Source organism: Cyprinodon tularosa, unplaced genomic scaffold (assembly GCF_016077235.1).
Source record: "Cyprinodon tularosa strain WSP-4 unplaced genomic scaffold, ASM1607723v1 ctg273, whole genome shotgun sequence".
Classification (NCBI taxonomy): Eukaryota; Metazoa; Chordata; class Actinopteri; order Cyprinodontiformes; family Cyprinodontidae; genus Cyprinodon; species Cyprinodon tularosa.
Genome location: NW_024038978.1, coordinates 1304367 through 1317787, shown reverse-complemented (window position 1 = coordinate 1317787; position 13421 = coordinate 1304367). Strand labels below are relative to the sequence as shown.

At 39.2% G+C, this 13421-nt stretch overlaps 1 protein-coding gene across 1 annotated transcript in view; it reads right to left on the bottom strand.

Annotated features, from left to right (window-relative positions):
• mtor (mechanistic target of rapamycin kinase) overlaps positions 1-13421 on the bottom strand; it is a 133936-nt gene that overhangs the window by 91111 nt on the left and 29404 nt on the right. Inside the window, exons 21-27 of the mRNA XM_038289914.1 lie at positions 10521-10688; positions 3894-4006; positions 2966-3128; positions 2514-2606; positions 2094-2240; positions 1559-1701; positions 1089-1251 (exon numbers count right to left, since the gene is read on the bottom strand). Of these exons, the coding sequence (XP_038145842.1) occupies positions 1089-1251; positions 1559-1701; positions 2094-2240; positions 2514-2606; positions 2966-3128; positions 3894-4006; positions 10521-10688 (990 nt within the window). The remainder of the gene's footprint in view (positions 1-1088; positions 1252-1558; positions 1702-2093; positions 2241-2513; positions 2607-2965; positions 3129-3893; positions 4007-10520; positions 10689-13421) is intronic.

Below are 13421 nucleotides of genomic sequence, written 5' to 3'. Positions count from 1 at the left end.
GAATAGTGTTAGGAATAGAGTTTGAGGTTTTATACAGTAGCCCAACAAAGCCTTGTTTTTGTTTTGAAAACATGCAAATTGAACAAACGAAGGGGTCCACCCCTTTGGTTTTGGGTTTGTTTGGCTTCTTTTGTTAGCCTGCAATGCCCCATACCTGTTTACGTGTCTCAAAGGGGGGTCGTTAAAGGGAATTGTTGGCCTTGCTGAATAGGTGAGGTCCTCGACTCTCCTGTACAGAGGCTGGGGCTGCGATAATAATGGGAAGGGTTTAACTCAATTGCTGAGTCCTGCCCCTCTGTTTAAGGTTGGCTTTCCTTTCTTAACATAGATGGCTTCCTTCATGCCCCTCTCAAACCATCTATTTTCTTTGTCCAAAGGTTTGTTAATTTATTTTCCTAATAAAGGTGAAGGTTTTAGATGGGCCTGTAGATCTGGAGTAAAAGCTTGTCCAAAGTTAATATAAACTATTAAATTTGTAGGGATGTTTAATTAATCCCTTCTTCCATTACTGCTCTGTGGTCCGTCCTAAACTGCAGCCTGTTTCCTTTTTATTACAGCCCTGAATGATGACGTAATGTTGACGACGACGTATGACAGCATTACACTTTGCTTCGTTGGTTAATTAGCTTCAAACCAAATAGAAGTCACACAAATTACCTTTTTGTCAAACTTTTTAAAGGTCGCTTAAAACTCAGATTTCAGTTGGATGGAAACAAAAACGGCTTAAATGTATAAATCAGCAAAAGTTGATCACTGATGAAATGCAGCCTATTTTTTTTAACTAAATGTAAATACAAAAGTTTGATATAAATCGTCAAAAGGCTTGGGATTTAAAGTTTATTCTTTCTAAACTTAAGCTGCCATCAGGGCAGAACATCCTGACTGAAACGTCCCTAGAGGTCAAAACTCATGTATTCTAGAGAAAAAAACAAAAAAAAGCTTTTTAATTTTAACATGATGGGATGTGTGCCTTAATGTTATACCTCCACATGGCTAAAGTTCAGTTAGCTTGATTGAAATATGATTAAATATAATTTTTAAACCACATTCCCAGAAGTGTCTCTGATTTTCTGTGCTTTGTTCTTCACCTTATCGCTGTGCTCCATGAACTCTGCTAAGTTCAGCAGCGTCTGAGTGACCTCAGCGATATCCTGGGATGTGAGAGCCAGCTCGATGCTTCGGATGAGCTCATCCTGCTGATCTTCACTCAGCTCCGACCAACAGGACAGAAAAGCAGCATTGAACAGGTCTCTGATGCACAGAAAAGGCAGAAAAAAAAGATTCATCATTCGTGAGTAAACATAAAAGTATGTCTCTTTTACAGAAAAAGGAATCAGTGAAAGTGTATATTGATGGGATCGTGGATGAATGCCATTTTACAGCTGGGGCTTGATTCAAATTCCTTATGACTTCTACTGAAAAGCATCTATGGGAAAGTATTTAGCCATTGTGGTTTATCACAGTTGTTAAAGATTAAACAACCCAGGCATGAAAAAAAGAACAGCTACGAAGTGGAGGAAGTGGAGGTTAAAAAGTAGACATGTCAGTTAATGTGTACCTGGCAAGAGGAATATAAGTCTGAGCCAGAGACCAGCATGATCGCAGTGCCGGGGAGGAGGACTCTTTGAGCAGGACCACGCTCAAACGCCTCAGCCACTCCAGCCAGTCATCTTTGGACACCTTCCTAGCGGCACCCCAGGCCTGTAAAAAAGCACAATTGTGGATTTCAGAACGCACTGGGAACTGTGTGGGAGCATCTGATTTTCCAGCTCTGAGAATATTGAAACCATCAGCGCCACATTCAGACCCATCCCCGTGACCCCGCATGCTTAAAAAGTCAGCGTCTGCGAGCCATCGGCTTCCGCTGCTCGTCTCTGATGAGGTTTTCATTTTCATTCATCGCTGATTTGTTGATTCATACCTCTTCAGCTGAAATAAACTGAGGGCTTGTATTCAGGGCTGTTTACTGGGTGCAAAATCAACACCAGCAAAGACTCCAGTAAGCAAACACGGTGCTTGTATGTGCAATCTTTCACCACAGAAGACTAAATAGTGTTGCATTGTTTCAGGGGAAGGAAAGTGTGCCATCCTACCTTCTGGAGTGCAGTAGTGCTAACATGGAGCTTCTTCATCGGCCCCGGCTCCACCGGACCACTGACCAGAGTGTCACCTTGATTGCCCCGAATCTGTCTGTGCTGGAAGATTAAAGGGTCCTCTTCCTCCTCTGCCAGAGTGTAGCCCTGTCATAACGACAAACACACGCAGGCATGACCGACACAGGCCACACACAAACAGCCCACACGCATTCAAACAGCTGATCAAAGCTTCGCAGCATGTTTTATGAATGAAAGTAGAAGGACATTTCCTCCCACCGGGGCTGCTGATAAACACGTAGCATGTTTATTTCATGATAATGTCATCCATTTTTTAAGTCATGCGGATGCATTTCATGTTACAAGGAAGAGAAATATCCAAACGAGATGAGACAGGAAAAGTCCCTGAGAGTTACTTACTTTCACAATGCGACATATCAGAATGTCATAGCGCTGGTGATTGATCCTGTGCTTCAGCATTACTTTGTTCACCATGGGGATGAAAATCTGGTACTGGAAACAAGAAAGAGTAAACAAAGCTCATCGTGTATCTCATGTGGTTCAGTCTGCAGCCAATCTTTGCCTTAGCCACAAAATAAATGAGCAACAGGCATTTAACCTGGGATCAAAGGCTTTCCCTGCATGTTGGCTGTCATACTTAGCTGAACGCAGGGCTGGCGGCTTAACACAATAAGAACTAAAAGGCTCGGGAGGCTAAATGTGACCTCACCAACTCCAATAAACATCAACCCCCCCAACGAGTTGGGAAGCCGTCGGTGACATAAGCAGTCTGGCAGGAAGCAATATAGACTGAGTGTTGGTATGAGCCAGGAAGGTCACCTCCATTATAGCTAGGGGACTAATGTGGCTACCTTCTTTCCCAGCTGGAACACCAGCGAGGACAGCGTGTCCATGGCCGTGGAACGTAGCTCAGGCGTGCTGTCAAGCGTGCGAACGATCGGGTGGATAATGCGTGAGGCGTAGTCGGTAAAGTCCAGGGACTCCGTCAGCCGGTCGAGTGTTTCCAAGGCGACCCTGATCCGCACAGGAAACAGAGAACATAAAATAAATATAATCCTTAACATAAAATAACAGACACATGTGAAAACATTCAGACAGTGACCCACATCCAGCGCTTTACATTCTTAACTCTCAGAAAAAATGAAAAGACTTTAGGCTGGAGATTTGATACTCCTGCTTTAATACAACAAAGAAGCTGAACAGCATCCCCAAGCCATAACACCTTCACTTCTATGCTTCACAAGTCATAGGACTTTGTTTCCCTAGAAGGCTGTGATTGGTTTACACCAACCACTTCATCTGTTCTATCTAAATATTTCCATTTTAAGCTCTTCTGTCCAAACGACTGACTCCCTCTTCATCCCATAAAGGTTCAACTTACGGCGTCCCTTTCTGATTGGATAACAATTCATTTTTACCTTATAGAGAAAAAAACACACATCTTTAAATCTCTATGCATCACCATAGACTGCTCCGATGTTCCTTCTGAAGACCTCTTAGCTCAGCAACATTTTCTCTCTCACTTCAAAGTTATTATTCACCAGAAAATTAAACACTGGGGATTTTAAAAGTTCTTTACTTCTGCTTTTTTCCACCTGTAAACATAACTAAATTCCAAACAAGCTTTCTTTTCAAGTAGCAGATTACAGTTTTTTTTGCCGTCTTCATGTACAACGATGTAAACTTCTACCACTGCGTTCCTGCGGGGTAACTGAGGTTCTAATATTTGCAGTTAGGTCCTGGCTAAAAGCCAAGTCGACCAGCATGTGAGGTACTGACTTGCGAGCTTGGAGCGGCACATCCGAGGCATCAAAGAGCTTCACGATTGGTGGCAGCAACAAGTGGAGGTAGTCATCCAGGTTCGCCCCAAACAGCTGGATGGCATTCAGCAGCTGGAAGAGAAATACACAAAACTTTAACCCCTAATGCCTACTATTACAAATATGCATCAAACTGTTTGAACATTGTAAAGAGCGAAGATCGAGTTATTATAGAATCGGTGTGGACCTTAGAACCTTTAGCTAGCTCTTGGCAGGGCTGGTTCTTAAAGGTTTACATTATCTGTGACTTTTATAGCTATTGTTACAAACTAACAATTAACCTTAGGCCCCGCCCACACGGAGACAATCAGTTGTAGCCACAAAGGTAATTTAGGTCGAGGCTAAATCAGATAATGTTGGTTTAACGCTAGTTTTTTTTTTACATCACGTCATAGCTTCAGGTCCCTGTTTACCTCACATATGCCGCCTGCGCATGCCTGGTGATTTTTGTCAGCAGTTTGGGTGTAATTCTGTCACAGCGCCACCAAGGGGCCTGTCATACGTACAACAGCATATTCATTTTTTTTCCTTGGCTGTGTAGGAAAAGGTACTGCGTTCGTCTTTGTGAGGAATAGCTCACAATCTTTAACAAAAAGAAACAAAAATATTGCATTCGGAAGCTGAAAAATTTAAAACGGAAGTGAAAACTTTTTGAAACAGAAAATGAACGTTTTTGTTTTTTTTATTCTGATGGTCAACTTGCGATTTATGGAGCAAAATTTCATAGAGTCATTAAGTTTGTCAAAAAAAATTTTTCTTTTCCTACCAAAAAACAAAAAAATGATTCAAACTGAAAAATGATTTAAAAGTGAAATTCACACAAGACTTGAATGAAGCGCAAGAAAATAAAAAACAGAAGAAAAAAAAATCAAGAGAAAATTAATTTGAGAAAAATAAAATAAGCTTTCTTGAAATTATTTTGTCTTCCACTGATTGGAGGAGTTGAACTCTTTGGAAATGGAATAAAAAGATTTACTTTTAAAATGAGTAGGAAAAGGTACTGCATATGTCTCATGGTGAATAGCTCACAATTTCTATTTATTTTTCGTTCAGCATTTAAAGTAGTATTCTCAATTTGGCAACTAGTTAAAGGCAAAATATATATATGTATTTAAATTCAGGTGTCATGGGGTTAACATGACTTTTTAAAAAATGGTTTGGTTTTCTGTTTTTATCTAAAAATAAAAAAACACAAAATCTGATTTGTGTCATCTTATCAGGATGATGGCAGAGATGAAATACTTCCCACACATAAAGGAAATGAAATGAAACATTTATGTCATTGAACATTTTGGCTTTTATAAGGTGCAACAACACTACATTTTATTGGGCTTACTAGTCATAGCCTGACAAAAAGAAGAACATAATTGTTAAGCAGAAGGAAAATCGATTTAGAGAATGGTTAAAACATTTTCAAAAAGAACAAGTAATGAACCACGATCCTAAACAGACCATCCCCACAATAAAATATGGTGATGGCAGCGTCATGCTTTTTCTTGCAGGAAGAAGAAAGTGGTTAATGGAGGAGATGAGGAAGAAGGAAGAAGTGAAATCCAGAGCTGGACCGAGCTATAGGTTTCCCTTCCAGCCACAAAACTAGCATTTATCGTATCTTTATTGTTATCGTGAGGAGTTTCCAACCATGATAAATATTTTGATCTATTATCTGAGCATTTAATTTGAATTTTCACGTTTACAATTTTGCTTAATTTTTTTCCATTGGGACATTGACAGATGTGATTAAATGTTGTCGCTTTGAGATGTTTACTTTCCTCAAGAAGACAAATTTCAATGTAGATATTCCTGAAGATATCATTAGTGATGTTGGGGCTATGATGACTGTGGTAAGTAGTCAGAGGCACTTACAGTAGCAGCCATTCAAAATGGCCCCTCAAAGTCAAACGCTAGCCGAATGGCAGCGCTCATCCCTGCAACTCCTAGCAAAATCCCCACCAACTTACAACTAGGGTGTGACCATGAAAAGGCACTCGGCACTTCTCTTTAGATCTGCATGTCCACAAATCATGACAGAAAGAATATTTTAGTACAAAAACTGATGTTTAAAAAGGCTTTGTAGGGGACCAGCCAAGGGCCTATCAAGGAAAGGGGGGAAATTTTGAATGGCTACTACTGTAGTTACCAAAGAAATCATCATTTTGATCATTATCACCATCGTGATAAGAATGAATGTGTATGTCACCCAGCTCTACACACAACCAATCTAAACATGCAGAGGGAGCTGCAGTAGTTAGGTCTCATCAAAGCATATCCATGTGTTTGTAGTCAAGTCAAACTCTTCACTAGACTGATTCTAAATTAAATCTATGGCAAGACTCGACAATTGATGAGATTCCCACACTGAAGTCTCTACAAAGCAGATTCCACGACCTTCCGGACAAGATGTTCCCTAAAAGGTTGTTTTTACAAGAGATAAACTGAAACATTGGCCAGCCGAATTTTATGGCAAATATTAGCGTTTTTTTGGGGTGCTTTTATGTACAGCGCCTTGGAGAAGTATTCGCCCTCCTTGAACTTTTCAACCTTTTGTCACGTTTCAGGGTTCATAAAAATATTAAATTGTAGTATTTGTGAAGAATCAACAACAAACCAAAGAGAGGGGCATGCCTCACGTTAATTAGTTGATCACATATTTGTACAAGTTAACCAGTTACTTATCCATAGTATAGTGAAGTAACCAGCACACTATGTGAGGAAATAATTGATTTAGTTCCCATTCACCCAGTTTTCACTACAGTAGGCTGTAGAAGCTGAAGGCAGTCTGGGGCATGTTAACTGTAAAATGGTTTTGTGTGGAGGAATGCAGACTTATTGGGGGGGTGGGGTTTAAAGAGGCTAGGATGATACGCGGTGTTCTGGACAGACAATCCCAACACGTACCATGACCACTTCACCACTAACTCATGTCTAAAGTTCAGATGGCGAGACAGCAGGAAGCTGAGGTCTTTCTGCATGTATCTGTGTGTGGGGTAGAGTGGAGGATGCTCAGCCGAACACTGTCAGAAAATGATGGAAGGATGTTTTTCTTCTCCTCGCTATTCAGTCCAGTCTACCCTGAAGATTACGCCTCAGACCCACAAGCAGTTTACAGACGGCCCAGTTGGAGAGGCTTCGTTTTCTAACACTGTAAGGACCAAGACAGGAAAGCATCAAAGGCGAGAGAAGTAGATGATTACACTACTTATGACTCTCTGCAGAAAACCAAGATTTAGCACCAGAGAGAAAGACCTGACAAGTGCTGGCGAGAGCTGCTGAAACCGAAGAGTGTGCTACTTACAGATTTATGTTGTCTTTGAACCGACATATTATAAGTGAAAAAATGAAACCTGGAGTTCTCTATGGATACCGGTGGGAACTGCAACCCTAAAACAGCACCCCAGTGAAGACAGCTGCTGGTTGAGCTCTTGGTGGAAAGTAACAAGGGTAGTGTTAAAAAAAACAAAAAATTTTGTCCTGGCAATACAAGCAAAATGAATTTAATGAATAAAATCTGACGTATGATCCAGATGCTGTGCCTTAATTGTGTGATTTATAGTAAGCAGCAGGCCGCGCTGCGCTGTCTGCACATGCAGTTTTCATGTTCCACTAATAAATACAGGGTCCTGAACTTCATTCCTTCTCAAATATCACTACTATATATTTTCAGAGGTTAGTATAGAGTACATATTTAATCTTTGAGTATTCCCCTTAGTCACATTATGACACAGACTACCTGTTAACATTTAAAGTGAGGCATTTAATAGAATAATAAAAAAGTGGCTGAGGTTATATTAAAAATTTGCTCCTATTTTTCTCATTAACTTTATGTTCTCTCAGCTTTTGTTTCATACTAAAAAATGCTATATTCCTCTCCCATCAAAAAATGACGACACCTGCTCGTAACCTGCCTGGTTGTTTTTTAAGTCGTAGGGAAATTACTGTTCCAACCGTTTCATTTCCGAATTCTCCAGAGTGGTGCACGACTCTACAGTGAATAAAGTAAATTTGATGGTTGATTATCAAGGGGGCGGGATTGTTGTGGCGGAAGGATTGCAAGCAAGATTGGTTGTGGCCCGATTCTATGAAGCATCTTGCTAACCAGTTAGCAGCTTAGTGCTAGTAGGTTCCCAATGGGAAATTCCATTGGGACCAAGTAGCACTAAATTGGTGACTTAGAAACGACACTGTCAAGGAACGCTATGGACAGCGGAAACATGCAAGAGGAGGAGAGTTTTCTGTCGGAGGTCGTTGATGAGTCTCCTCCATCATACATTTTTTATGTAGAGGAGGAAAGCGGGGACGAAGATGTTGTGGAAGAGGACGCCAGGGCGGCAGAAGCTTGGTTTGGTGTAGAAGGCTTACAGCCGTACATGTTTGAGCCCTTGCCTCACAACGCTGCCAGTTCTGTTAGCTCTACGCCTGCTGAAGACACAGATGTCCATCCCTGTGAACACTGGGACGGAACTCAACGGTAAAGGAAATTATCCTTATTTAAACCGTTGGGTATATTACCTGCGACATATGAATCAAGATGCTATGACCGAAAAAATCTGACAGATGACCGTTGATAAATGATTGGCCGAATTTAGGTGTACAAGCTGACGTTTAACTAACTGGCCTGTATAAGATAAAGGAAAAAAAACATAGATTTTAAGACAGGATTTTTTTTTTTTATTCCGAATAGAAAAATTTTCTAAATTTTGGGACAATATGGTCTGATAAAGAATTCATTTATATACATGTTTAAGCCAGAATGATTTGACATTTAAATATTATTTCCCTGCGACTTTAAGGCTTCTATCTGTTGAATCCAAGTTGTTTCTCTCCACTGTTGCCTATGGGTGAGTAATGGCATGGGGTTGCTGTTAGGTTTATTCAATAATTATTATAAAATTGTGTGTGCTTATAAACATTGTAGAAATGAGATGCTTCACTATGTCTCATGATTCAGTCAAGAGACCACTCTGCCTTGTGATTCAGTCAGAGGAGAGCATCCTGTCTTATGACCTGATCAACTGTCCTGTCAGAACAATACTCTCTTTTGTAACCATGTGTTATGTTCTGTTAATAAATAAGGCATTGCAAGGAGGGTAGTGGGAGAGAGAGTGTTGGAGTGTTGGGTTTGGCTTTTTCTCCCCTCCTTCTTTTACAAACCTACATTTTTTAACCCAACAGTTGCGATCTGTGTCACAATACTTTGTTTACGATATGATATTATCACTATATTGCGATATCATCGTACATTGTGATAATTTTTTTGCTATAAAAATTAAATGTATAGATAAAAAGCATAAAAAGATATAAAAGCAACCTCTGTATATGTTCCTCAGATGAAATTGATCGTTCAGTTATTTTGGTTTCCATGAGGTTTGGGGTTTGAGTCCACGCCTTCCACTGGGACTGCCTCAACTACAGATACGGTGCAGCGCCGCACAGCAAAGGGGCTCCACAGCACAATCTGCCAGAGTGGTGGTACATAGATAGCCCATTTTCCCTTAGTTTTAGGTAAACATGTTTTTGTTTTGTTTTTTATCGGTACTAGGAACAGAAAGATCAATATTATATCAGCCAGCCAAAAATCACGATATATTGCCAAAACTATTTTTTCCACACCCCTACAGTGGCCCCATGTTTTCTCCTGATGAGCAGCAAATTGAAGCTCAGATTCAATGAGCTGGTTTCCAGTAAGAGGCGACAATTAAACCTTTTCGTTCTACTGAATCCCACCAGACTGGATTGGAAGTAGAAATAAAAGTTACCAAAATTGACAAAATTAGAACAATTTCTTACAGTAGCAGGAGGACAGGGTCCTCATATTCTCTATTTTCAGGATGGAAAAAAAAAAAAAAATTCCCAAAACATAATTTTTCAAAGCAGCATGGATTAATTAGATACATTAGAAGATATGATCGATAAGCTCAATTTTTGTAACTATTATTTGTGTTTTAAGGCTCTGACTGCAGCAACAGATGTATTTCTATCAACTGACACTTTTTTTAATGCTTTATAATAAGTACAGAAACATGAAGGTTTTATTGCATATAACTCATAGAGGTTGCACTGGCAGCAGACGTCAAACACGTAATAAATAATAGAAAGTAAAAGATGCAGATCAAAAAGAAGCATTGTAAACCAGGGGATTCACAGATGGTGATGGAAACAAACATGGAAACTAACAGGATGTTTTTATTTATCAGTCACCATGCGTATCTAAGCAGTATTACATTGTTTCATTGCTGTTTAATCAGAAGCCAAAGCTGGAGACATAATCTGATTAAACCTCTGGTTGTATAAAATGAGAAAAAGACTGCCCACGGTCCACATAATGGAGCAAGAAAACAAAAGGCTCTTTTATAACACCAGCGTTTGAAAGAGTCAAAAGCACAAATCAAAACTAAATGAATTAATTTCTTTTGTATTCTGAGGGCCGTGGAGCACTTAAAAAAAAAAAAGAATATATTTGTTCATTTCCATAATCTCTCAGTCTCTTTAAGCGGTTTAATCGATTCAAACCAGCCTGTTTGCAGGGAGCAAGATCAAAGTAGGAGGTCAATACCAGATGCATACCAGGAAAAGAAGGGTCTCTTACCTTGATGGTGACGCTGCGCCCGGTGCTGTTATCGTGCATGAAGACACGCAGCATATGTGGGATGAGCTGAGGCAGGTAGAGCTTGAACTCCCCACCCAGCGCCACCACGATCTGCTCAATGAGGAGGATGATGGTGTTCTGCATGGGGTTGTTTGGTGTCCAGTACTCCTGCACAGCAATAAACAACAGTTGGTATTGATTCAAAAACATTCATGTGCAGCATATCTGGTTTTGCAAAAAATACACAAATAAATAGTCCAGAGTTTAATAGGCAGATTTTAAAGCCTCACTGACAAGATGGAAATCTCCTTCCTGGTAATGACGATGCGTGACAAAGAAATGTGCTGAAGCTGAACTACTAGATCGAGGTCTTGAGAAACGACCCTGAGCAGAGAGTCAGTCTTTATGCAGACGACGTGCTTCTTTACGTTTCCAAACCAGACGTTTCAGTTCCCGCTCTTTTATCCATGCTACACCAATTTGGTAGCATGTGTGGCTATAAGCTAAGTCTTTGCAAAAGTGATCTTTTTCCTCTGAATTGTGCTGCTCATCAACACCCTCTCACTGCTTTTCCATCTAAACTAGTCTCAGACCGTTTTAAGTATTTAGGAGTTAAGTTAATTTAATTTTACTCCCCTTTTGGAGAAGGTCCGCCATGATTTAGACAGGTGGTTACTGCTTCATTTGTCATAGCAGGACTGTTAACATTGTCAGAACCAACTTCCTTCCAAAGTTCTCTTTCTTCTTTAAGTGTATTTCCTTTTTTTATTCCTGTCTCCTTTTTTTCGCAAACTGGATGGGATTGTCTCTGGGGTTATTTGGAGTGACAAAACACCCAGTATCCACAAGGTGCATCTTCAGAGCCCTAAAAGTACAGGTGGTATTGCCATACCAAACTTCATGTTTTTTATCATTAGGTAAGCAATATTCTTATTTTTCGTCACTGGTTACAGGCAAGAAGCATGGGTGCTCACCAGGCCTGGTAGCATTTGAGGCATCTTAATGTGTCATCTGTACCCTGTCAACTCCAATATATGCACCTAAGCCACTGTCAGGCAAAGACTTTTATAACAGCAATACAATTACGCTCAAAACCTGGTACCAATTTAGACGCCATTTCAAGCTACGATCAAGCTACACTCCCATCTTTAACCAATCTCTGGGCAATTCTTGGCATAAAGTCATTCAGTAATCTTTACATTGATAACATGTTTACCTCTTCCCATCAACTTTCATCCAAATTTGACCTCCTGAAAAGTAACTTCTTTTGTTACTTACAGGTTTGAAGTTATATTAAAGAAAAAAATGTTCTCAATTTCCATGCAAGCCAAATAAGTTTGGTATTGAAATAGTTTTATAATCTTTTTTATATGTAAGAATTAAATATTTCCGTGACTCCTCTTTATCAACGGTTAAAATCCCGGGTCAGGTACATAGTTACTTACTCTGTGCAAGGCGTGGGTTAATACAATGTAAGATCTTTCATCGTACTCACTGGATTAAACTCAGACTTTCCCAAATGTGACTTCTGATTGTGACCGGTGTCATCAGACTCCTGCCAGTTTAGTACACGGTTTGGACATGCCCATCTCTTCAACAGTATTGGATTCATATTTTCACAAACTTATCAATACATTTTAATTAACTTTCCATTTGGATCCGTTGCTTGCCTTATTTGGATTGACTCCTGACACAGTGCTGTTACCCAAGTTTAAAGAAAGATTTTGTAGCTTTTATTACGTTACTGGCGAGACGCAGAATACTATCGGGTTGAAACTCCCCATCCCCTCTGCTGTATGAGACTTGGGTCAGAGATGTTCTTCCTTTCAGTGGGTTTGAGAAAATTACCTTAGGGGGTCTATAAGCAGGTCTTTAAAGGTATGGCAGCCCTTTTTTGATTATATTCATATTTTACCCTGTCATAAAATTCCTTGATTGATTGACTTTATTGATCTCACAGTGGAGAAATGTACTTGTTACACCAGCTCAAAAAGTGAAAAAGAAAAGAAGGTGCCAAAGGAAGAAAAAGGTGCATGGGGTATATACAGTGCGTCCATATATGACAGTTGAAGTTTTGTTTTTTTTCCTTTTTGATTTTTTTAATAGCAGGATCATTACAAAAAGTTATTGCACAGGTTATTTACATGGGTATTTATATAGATGGCTATATATATATAGTTATTGCACTGGTTGTCAGATATAGAGAAAAGGGTTATTGCACAGGCTATCAGATAGTAATTGCACATTATATATTGTGCATTTTGCTATTGTAGTGTCCCATTGTGGAGTCTGGTGGTAGAAGGGATAAATGACCTGTGGTAGCGCTTCTTTTTACAAACAGGTTCTTCCTAAGCTGGCTTAAATTATTTATATATATATATATATATTTTTTTTTTTTTTTGCCATTGATATTTTATCTATTGTTTTAATTTTTGTTTTTAATTTTATTTAATGCAGTATTTTGTACCCACATGTAAAAAATTAGAAATGTAATTTTGTTTTGCTTTTATTTTTTGTCATGTAACCACCATCTTGGTGGTAACATCCTTTTTTTCTGAATTTTTGTGTATTTATACATATATCACATTTACACAGGCCACCATTATTCTTTTTGTTCGGGGGAAGTGGGGAAGAAAAAAACTGTACATTGTACTGTATTATGGCTGATTTTTATTTTGCGTGTTTTGTGTAAAATTCGATAAAAAAAAAAACAAATACTACATCGAGTCAAAAATGACACTGGAACCAAAATTTTTCTCTGGTGTGAAAATCACGTTTCTTTATGCATTTGTGTCCCAAAGAAGTTTATTTTTAATTTGTATATAGTTTTTTAGAGCTATGATTGCTGTGGCCTGCAGTCACAGCTATACAGTTACTTATTAACTTTTTATTGTTATCATG